Here is a 10519-nt window from a genome sequence, read left to right as displayed (position 1 = left end):
TCTCTGAAAAGAAATTTATTTACATATATTCTATATAATTTCAATTTGGCATTTTGTACTTTGGTTTTTAAAAAATTACAATAACATAATTGCATAGTTATTATTTTAATAGCATCATTTGACTTACTGATTTTGCTCTGATTTTTTATTGTTTGTGTTTTCCAAAATTATAAATGATAGCGCTATTAAAAATTGGTGATTTAATTTTTGGGGAGAATCTTTAGAAACACTGTTATCTCCTTGGTGTATAACAAATGACAGAGAGTAAAAGAGCAAATATGGAAAAAAGGAAGTTAATGCCAGCATTAACTTGAGTCTTCCTTTTTCATGTTCCTATCTATGGTTTTGTTTTATATAACTCATGATTAGTTTTTTCTATGTAAAATATATGTCTACATAATTACCTCTCTTAGAAGTATTAACTAACATTAGGTAAGCAGATAAATAAATTATTAATTTTTCAAATATAATAATTTTTCTATTTCTTTTAATATTTTAATTTTTTTTCCATTCATTAAGGAGATGTTTCTTAATATACCAAATATTTATTGAGGGCTTATAAGGTGCTGAGTTTAGTTCTCATTCTCAAGGAGCTTAAATTATGTTAGCAATCTTCACCTGGCAAATACTAGTATGTTTCAATGTCCAAGAGAACAAACAATGATATGATACTTAATTTCTGTCAGATTAGCACCTCTTGCAATTTCTTTGTTACCTTGCAACTGTTTATTGATCATGCAGGATGACAAGGGCACTTCTAGGCAATGGGGATACACTGGAAGCCAAAACTGTCAAAAATTTTCCTTTTTTGAGTTTATTTTTCTAATGCCAAGCTCACTATCAAAGCAGAGCTCTGTGTGCCTGAGTCCAGCTCAGATCACCCAGCAGAAATACCCCACTGATTCAGTGGCTTGAGCATTGTTGGTTTAAGCCACTGAGATTTTGAGTGGTTTGTTCTATAGTAACAAGTAATTGATATAGGCCAAGACACAATAAGCATAATATACAAATGAATAATAAAATATTAGAAGAGTTTTTCTCAAATATTTTGGAGTCAGGATTTCTGTGCTCTCTTAAAAATGGTTGCAGATCACAAAAAGCTTCTGTCTATGTTGATATCTGTTGATATTTACCATATTAGATATTAAAATAAACTTTTAGAATAAATATATTTGTTTAAAAGTGACAATAATTAACCTATTACAGGTTAACCTACTTTTATAAAAAACCTATACTTTTCAAATCCAAAATATAAAAATAGAAGAGTGGCATTGTTTTATATTTTTGCAAATCTATTTTTTTGCATATCTTACTAATTAGATAATAACTGGATTTATGTATTGCATTCTTCATTCAGTCTATTGAGATATGTTGTTTTCCTTGAAGAAAATGAAGACAAGCTCACCTCATACAGTTATGTAGTTGGAAGAGAAGGGTATTTTACCAGCCTTTAAAGATGATGCTGGATATATTTCTCTGATATGACATCAACACTAAATAACTATTAATTTCTTAGAGTTTGTTTGCAAAGTGGAATCTGTAACTATGGCAATGAATTCTTCATTTTCTCTTACATTAAAATCCACTGGTGATTCTTTCACTTTGAATGGGTCTCTCACATATGCATGATTTTGTAACTTCATATATTAGCCATTAAGAAAATGGTGATTATGTCTTATGTTGACATATTTCATTATACAATATAAAAAGTCACTACCAATTTCATCAGAAAAGCCATTAATACTGGGACACTGATACAAGTTTTCTAAAATGCTAAATTTTGCTTAAAACTTTAATTGTATATTGGCAATGTAGTGCCTAGCATTAACCTTTTTAATTGTAATGTAAATGCCTAACATTAAGCTTTTGATTACCAAGGCATCCATTTTAAAGGCATTTATTTATCTTGAATAAACATATTGCCAGCTGTGTGACACAGCTACTGTCAAAATAACTAGATAAGGAACCAGACTGTTCTACCCAAGAAGGTCCCCTTTTAGAAAGCCCTGGACCTAGAGATTGTCATACTGAGTGAAGTAAGTCAGACAAAGACAAATACCATATGATATCACTTATATGTGGAATCTAAAAAAAAAAAAAGGTACAAATGGACTTATTTACAAAATAGAAATAGAGTAACAGATGAAGACAAACTTATGGTTATCATGGGGGAAATACTCTGTAATGACCTATATGGGAAAAGAATCTAAAAAAGAGTGGATATAAGTATATATACAACTGGTTCACTATGCTGTACTCATGAAACTAACACAACATTGCAAGTCAACTATACTCCAATAACAATTAAAAAAAGAAAAAAGAAAGCAAGCCCCGAGTGACCTAGATAACCGACAGCTTTTCCCTACCCTCACCCTAATTCCAACTCCTTATGTTTATGCACCAGTAAAGAGTTAGCTCACAAAATCCTAGGCACCCCACCTATAAAAGACAGAGTCCAAGTCCACACTCCCTCTCTTTCTCTCTACCCACGACACTTGCTGTGTGAGCCTCAGGTGTACCAGGTACCTTCCAGGACTTTGAGTAATAAATTGTCTTATTCGAAGCTTCCTGATGGTTTTGCTGAGGTACGTCCTGTAATCCTAATAAGAACTGGGAAGTCTGCCCAGTCACAACAAGGGCCCTGGTGGTGGTGAGAGGGGATGTCTGTTGGCACCAGACCAGGTGAGTCCCTCAGGCATTGGTAGCAGAGAACATCACCATCAGTAGGCTGAGACCCACACAAGAGGCAAGGAATTCTGTCAGGGGTTTTCCTTCAAGGGACAGGCTCACTTGGTTCATTTTCAAGAAATATCTGGAAATACCCAAGTCTGAACAACCATAGTTTGTCTGTCACTTGTTCTTTCAAGTAAAAATAAATGTTTTTTAAAAAATCAGCTGGCTTGGCTTGCATCTCAAATAATTGCACAAGTGTGTTTCCTCGAGATGACCTTTGTGTAATAGAAGTACTTATACACACGTCCCATTTCATCTACAGAAGATTAAAATTAGGTCCACTTGAAGATCCAGATATATGAAAATGAGTAATTGCTATCGATTTTTCAAGAGATTTCTTAAATAGGATTGCCTTTAAAAATGTGTAGGTACATGACGATGAAGAATAAAGTGACCATTCATGAATGTAGTATACTAGTCGACCACTGCAGTTCGGTGCCATCCCTGGATTTGTGCCAAAAGGCCAGCAGCTTTACCCACCATTGCTCTTGTGTCATCAATGCACATGGCAACACAGTGGAGAAAAAAACAAGTAATGCCATCACATTATTATGAAAATAGTCTGTGTGTTCCGGATAACCTATAAAGGCCTTGAGGACTCATTGAATGCTGCAGACCACATTTTAAGAATTTTTATAACATAAATACATGAAAGTAAATGAGTGTCATAAAGGCCATCAGGAGAATTGGAAAAGGGGATGATGCGTGATTTTAAAAAGAGTGACCTGTTTTAATGGTACTGAGAAGGCAATCTTTGAGTAAAGATGTAGAGGATGAGAGTATGAGTCACAAACATACCTGGGGGAAGAACCGACAAGGTAAAAAGCATAATTGAGGGGCTTCCCTGGTGGCGCAGTGGTTGAGAGTCCGCCTGCCGATGCAGGGGACACCGGTTCGTGTCCCGGTCCGGGAAGATCCCACATGTGCCGCGGAGCGGCTGGGCCCGTGAGCCATGGCCGCTGAGCCTGCGCGTCCGGAGCCTGTGCTCCGCAACGGGAGAGGCCACAACGGTGAGAGGCCCGAGTACCGCAAAAAAAAAAAAAAAAAAAAAAAAAAGACCAATGAGAACCTCAGTCTAATTCCCAACAAGACGTGATTTCTACTATGTTGTTCAGAATGCTTTATGAAAGTATGGAAATATCTACATTAATATTTTTCTTTAATTTTTGAAGTAAACTATTCTTGTAAACACTTAAAATTAATTGTAAACAATGATAAATCTGATCTATCAGACTAGTGTTGCTTCATGAGTGGAGCGTTCTCTTGAGGGCTGTCTCTCTTGAGGAAGAGGAAGAAACACAGCAGGGAGATTGTCTGATCCTTTGAGGGGGCACATCATAAAATTGTGGGCTGGACCTCACCCATAAATTGCTAGAATAAGAGCTGGTCCTCTCCCATGAATATTTAAACTGTCCCTGGGAACCCTAGAGTGTTTTTTGTTTGTTTGTTTTTTAAATCACTGCTAGAAGGACCTAGTTATGCGCTGGAAACTGCAAAACTACACAAGCTGGAGAAGACTAATTTTCGAGGGGCAGTAAACATAATCCTAGGTTTAGTTATGGAGATGATGAATGTAAGGCAGGGTTTCTAAACTAAAAAACACTTTACAAAATGTTTCCTCTGTCTCTTCATATCAGACCAAAATTGACTTTCTAAGAAAGCTGAAATACAACGGAAAAAAGCAATTCAGAGATATTTAGATATTTCAGACACGTTATGTTGAATGGTTCCTGTTGACCTGTTTTACACAAGATAGTCAAAATAGCTTCATGTGCTGCCATAAAATTTTCCAGTATTCCTATTTAGTATTTTTTACATGACGATTCTTATTTTCTTGATGCCAGTAAGTAATTACTTTTCAAAAGCAAGAACAGTGGGCCCGTTTTCTTATTTCTATTGAGTTAGTGTTCATTTTGGCAGTTACTATAATTGCATAGTGCTGAATTCAGGAACACTAGCCAGAAAAATAAAATGGGAACGGGTACAGTGCTCTTACGATTCACATACTAGTTTCCCTAAAAATGATTTCACAAGTGCAACACTCCTCTCTCTCCAAAGTCTTCCAAAACACTACAAAGGGAATATGATCGAAAGCATTTTTTCCATCTCAAGGCAAAACAAGTGGAGGAAAACTAAAATATAAAAGGAACAAAGCACTCTCTATAATTACACTTGCAAAAATGTTTCATTTCCCCTAAATATCGCATATGTTTTCAATAGTACTTATTTTGCATGTTTAATATTATTCATAGTTACTGGAAAATACTACTCTTGAGAATCAAATCCTGTTATGTAGGAGAAGCCCACTTCTGTTAAACTAGTATGAATAAATGACAAAAACAACTTTCTATAATTTATTAGTTATTATGATTGTATTTTTAAAATAGATAATCTATTTCAAGAAAAGTTCTTCTGAGATAGAGGAGCTTCATCTCAAAAGTGATGGGAGAAAGATCTACAAAATCAAAGAATCTAGAAATGTAAATAGTTGATACAGAAAACAAAGGGAAAAGAATAACATTCCCAAATAGTTATAAAGTTTCCATTAAGATTTTACTAGTAGCTGGGGCCATTTGATTCTTCTTATTAAAGGAATAAGGAGACAATTTGTTATAAAATATTTATTATGTTGCTACTTTGTATTAAGTTAATATGAAAAATTCAAGCATAAAAATGCAATATCATTTACAATGAGGCCATAAAGTTACAGGCTATAACTTATGAGTGAGCAGAGTCTGAACCTTCTTTATGATCTTGTTGACATATAGTAGTTCAGGTTTCATTTGGCCTCTATGATAGTTACTTATAGTGAAATTTTAGGGCTACTCCTCCCAGTACCCCATTTTGCTAATTCCCCTGCCATAGTTTTCGTATATAGCTATTTCATCATTCCAAAAAGCAATCCAAGCAATGGTTATCCAATAAACTCTAAGCACTTAGTGAGCTTTCAACTAATGTTCATTGAAGAAAGACTGAATAAATGATTCTATTTCAGACTTAACTTTTGAATAAATATTTTATTCATCCATGGATAAAAGAATACTTAAGAAATTTTAAAATATATATCTTATTTTCTACATAATGTTTGGATTTTATAATTATCTAAGCTGATGTATTTGTTATATTTCAGATTACATCATTTTAGCAGGCTTTTGTACTATGTAAAAAGGCTACCTCATAAGAAGAAACATTGTTTTACATTTGAGAATTTTTTTTCAATTTTGTATTTTGAAATAATTATGTAATTATGGCAAGTTCCAAAAGTACTACATCGATTACATTGTAACATTTACCAAACTTCGGCTAGTGATAACCACTTATAAAACTATAGTACAATGTCCATAACTAAAAAATTGATATTAGTACTGTTGAAGAGGAAACATTTTTCCTCTATTCTTGTAGGTTCTTTTGCCTGGTCTACTAATTAAGTTGACATAAGACATTAACAGGAGAAAAAAATGAAATTTTGTGTATATGGAGCCTCACATAGAATTGAGAGGATTCAAGACAGGCAGTTAAGGCTTGTGTGCCATGCTGAGCTAAGGAGAAGAGGTAGGGGTCTGGGATTCCAAAGGGGAGGAAGACAATTTATAGGGAGATGGGAAGAACCAATGCTTGGTAAACAAATGTTTGTCATGCCACGTAGAGATAATGGGACAAGAGGAATTTCTTTTTTTTTTTTTTCAGGCAATGCTTTATTTAGATCACCAAAAATAAGGTTTTATAGAAAAGGAACTGTAACAAGCAAATGTATAGCTGCAAATTTTCTTTTTGCCATCAATATCAACCCCCTCTAAAATATTCTGGGACTACTTTTCGGTTTCCAAGTAAAACTAATGTTTTGTTGCTCAGCCTCATCACAAGAATGAAAACGGTTTGCAAAACAATTTTGTTTAATGCTAACAAATAGTTTAAAAATGTGGTTATTGCTAAAAAGTAACTCCGTCTACTGAAACAGCCCAACCTACGCACACTTTCGTGAACATTTCACTGTGAACACAGCTGCTCTTTTCCCGCCGTCACAGATGACATGTACCGTGGCAAGGGTCACATGTTGGAGGCCGTTCAGGTACCTAGGAAGTAATCCTTAACAGAAATAACTACGGTAGGTAAGCAACTCAAACAAATGGGCCCGCCTCTGCCACACCCCCCCAAGGCGGGTGTCGCATTCGCTCTAAGGAAGGCCCACCAACTCCCTAGTTCTTTATCGGGAACCGAGAGTGCAAAGCTAGATAGAGAAGCTGTTCTTCCAGAACCATCAAAACCTTAATAAATCGCCCTGGGGTTCTTCGTGCTGTAGTGCGCCTCACAGGCAGCAACATAGGCAGACTCTGGGAAAAAGTCATCATGGTATTCTGCTAAAAACCTCAGAAAGAGATCAAAGTGCTTCAGTAAAGCCTTCAGATTCTTCTCAGAAAAGGACATCTTTCCAAGGATTTCTGGAAGTTTCACGAACAATCGCAGCAAGTGTTGCGCCCCATAAATGTAAGAGGGTGGAGGTGGCTGGTCACCTGGGGGGTAACTGTCGGGTACAGGTTTCCAGGAGAGGACCTCATTTATTTCATTAGTTCTTCTGCCTTCAAAGCCAGCAAACACCGCACTCCCTTCCTTGCTAGGGGTCAGAGGAACGGGTGAGGATGATCTGCTATGAACGGGTGTCTTCTTTTCCAGGTGCAGGAACAGCTTGGGCATGCTGGCAGACGCGTCCTGCTGCCGGCGCTTGGGCTGGGGCGAGGCGCTGCTCTCCGACAGCCGGTCGCAATTGGCCGAGTGGCGTGTGGACCGCCGCAGAGACTGCAAGGCTTCCGGCTCGGCTTTGCGCCTTTTGGGGGTGGCTGGCTCGCCTGTGGTGGGCTGACTCTCTGTGGACTGTGGTGTGGATGGATTCAACAAAGGTGGGCTTGGAGAGAGCTCCTCTGGGTTCCTATTAGTGTTTGTGGTACTTTCCTTAATCGGAAGAAAAAATTTGGACGAAGTCACCTTTTTATACTGAACTTGTTCATATGGATAGAGCAAAACCAATGGGAGAGTGTAATCAAAGGTTATTCTTAATCCATCCACCATCTCCTTACAAAGGTCAACGTTCTTTTCTGCTGGGATATAATGCACATTCATGTTGGCATGTGGCATAGCGTGATGGTGACGAGGCCTATCATTGGCTGAAAAGGCTGTATTGATAGCAAAATGCTTCACGTATGATTCCAAAATAGTTATGATGTTGGTCTGGCACGGAAGTTTCACTAACCGTTTCCTCCTGTTGATATAGTAACAATCGTCCTCAAGCTTCTTCTTCAGAACTTCAGGGATTTCTATAGTTATTGTTCTTTCTTCCATTTCCTTTTTTGCATGCAGCTCTGGTTCCTCCTTCACTTCAGTCTTTTCTTCAATATCACTTTCTTCACTTATTTCTTCATCCTTTTCTTCACTACTGTCATCAGAAGAACTGCTTATTGAGTTTTCAACATTTTCATCTTTTTCTTCAGCAGGGAGGCTTTTTAAGACAGAATCCACACCAGGCAACCTGCAGCGCTTCTTCTTTCTTCCTGTGCTTCTCAGGCGAGCTACAGCTTTCCTTGCCAATTTACGCTGTAATCTCCGATTTTCATCGGTGTCACGAAGGACATGATCTTCAGCTGCCCATCTATCCCAGCTTCTGTTCCAACCATTAAAATGGATCAGATATTCTGGGATCTTTCTGCCTTTTTCGTCTTTCCCAACAATAACATCGACAATCTTGGCATCGTACAGCACTCGCGCCTTGGTGGGGTCAGGCTCGAAGCACAGCACTTTCTCCCCTGAGTGGAATTTAAATTTCATGCCCTCGCTCGCGCTCATTTGCTCATCGTAAGAGGAATTTCTTGATAAATAAGAACAATGGTAGCATTTTTGTGATAATATTTAGTCTTTTGTCCTCAATTCCTAAAAAACTCTTCAGAGCCATAAAGCGTCTTGTTATTCATAACAAGCTCTTTTGTGCCACAACTGGGTTTATGTTAACACAACTGGGTGACATTTGGAAGCACCTAAGGATGGGGGCTGGTTGTCAGGAGAACCAACATTGTGGTTAGAGGGTTGGAGCATTCAGTCCCACCCCAGGACATCTAGAGAAGGGAGAGGGGCTAGAAATTGAAGTCACCAATGGCCAATGAGTTATTCAATCTTGCCTAAGTCATGAAGCCTCCACGAACATCCAGAAGGACTGGGTGTGGGAGAGCTTCTGGGCTGGTGAACGTGTGAAGGTTTGGGGAGAATGGTGCTCTCAGAGCGAAGGGAAGCTCCCACCCTTTCCCCATGCCTTGCCCTACATATCTGGCAGTTCCTGAGTTATATCTTTTTATTAAAAAACTGGTAATCTGGTGAATAAATGTGTTTCCTGAGTTCTGTGAACCACTCTAGCAAATAATAGAACCCAAGGAGGAGGTTGTGGGAAACTCTGATCTACAGTCAGTCAGTCAGAAGCACAGGTGACACCTGGGCTTGTGCCTGGTGTCTCAGGTATGTGGGGTGGGGCAGTCTGGTAGGGCTGACCTCTTAACTTATGGAATCTGATGCTGTCTCTGGGTAGATCAGGTAAATGGTGTATGAATTGAGTTGAACTGAATTGAATTGTAGAATGCCCAGCTAGTGTCTGGAGAATTGCTTGGTGGTATGGGGGAAGCTCCCCTCCCCATGGTAAAATTGGGTGCAGAACCCGAAAGAGTGGCCCTTAAATTTTACAGGTACCGAAACATCATTTAACTGCCTCCTAATTGTTTTCAAATCAGAGTGTAAACACAGAGAAATTGTAATTTGTATAATTACAGTGAAATTATTAGTAACAGTAAGGCTGCCTTCTGAATGCTACAAGAATCATGGCGGCCAAACTATATATATTGCAAGAGATCCTGCCACTGGAATAGACAAGAAACAAACAAACAAAAAACACCAAGCAAGAACAACAACAAAATCTAGACTTCACTCATAATTTGAATACATAACATTGAAAACTGCAGTGGTATTTATTTAGACTTTCATATCTCTAGTGGTCGTTCTCTCCACTGCATATATGACAGTCCTTGGGTCCAAATTCAGGAGACCTGGTATCAAGTCCAAACTCTAGTAATCATTGGCTGCATGATTTCAGATGATTTACTCAATATTTCTTCCAAATTTTTCATTAGTAAAAGGAGGATGAAATCAATGACCATCAGACAAGGTCATTTTGAATGTCAAATAAGACCGCTTAAGAAGGTCTCTTAACTCTAAAGTGATATGCTGAAATTAGTAATCATTATTCTTTCATCTTCAATACTATGTAGCTCAGCTCAAAATTGAATCTATAAACATAATCCATCTTTCATTCTGACCTAGCTTTATATTCTTCTAATGATCTACCTATTTGCAATGGAAGACTGCAATAAAAATACCAAAATAAAAATAGGTTTTGGAATATGATTTCTAAATATATGAAACATTGAACTTTTGTAACTTTTTCATTCTTTTAAACAATGCATCCTTATTTTTCTTTCTTTCTTATAGTGACCTCATAGCATTTCCTTTCTGTCAGGCTAGCATTTCTTTTTCTACACAACACTGAATGTGGAATGCCGCCTGCCTGTGACATCCTATGTTTTGAGAGTCTGATTTTTAAGTTATTACTCGCAATTTTTGAAGCAAAGTGAATACTTAAAATTACCCATCCAAAGTGATCTTTGTAGTTTTACTTGGAAGTAGCACGTTCATTGGCTCTTTAACTTAGAAATTATCTAAATACACTAAATTCACATGTAAAGCATTCTCAGAAGCG

The 10519-nt window shown here is 37.5% G+C and overlaps 1 protein-coding gene across 1 annotated transcript; it reads right to left on the bottom strand.

Annotated features, from left to right (window-relative positions):
* Positions 1-6236: 6236 nt before the first annotated feature.
* Positions 6237-8572, bottom strand: LOC308611051 (MSL complex subunit 3-like). Its single transcript, XM_081259990.1, has 2 exons — positions 6999-8572; positions 6237-6819 (listed from the first exon to the last, which is right to left on the bottom strand). The coding sequence occupies exon 1, from the start codon at positions 8566-8568 to the stop codon at positions 7000-7002; it is 1569 nt and encodes a 522-aa protein (XP_081116116.1). The 5' UTR covers positions 8569-8572; the 3' UTR covers positions 6237-6819; position 6999.
* Between the last annotated feature and the right edge of the window lie 1947 nt (positions 8573-10519).

Source organism: Mesoplodon bidens (genome assembly GCF_964165515.1).
Source record: "Mesoplodon bidens genome assembly, contig: HAP1_SCAFFOLD_154, whole genome shotgun sequence".
Classification (NCBI taxonomy): Eukaryota; Metazoa; Chordata; class Mammalia; order Artiodactyla; family Ziphiidae; genus Mesoplodon; species Mesoplodon bidens.
This window is presented reverse-complemented; position numbering and strand designations above follow the sequence as displayed.

Excerpts from the sequence above, each read along its gene's own strand:
- LOC308611051 (XM_081259990.1), bottom strand. The coding sequence starts at position 8,568 with ATGAGCGCGAGCGAGGGCATGAAATTTAAATTCCACTCAGGGGAGAAA.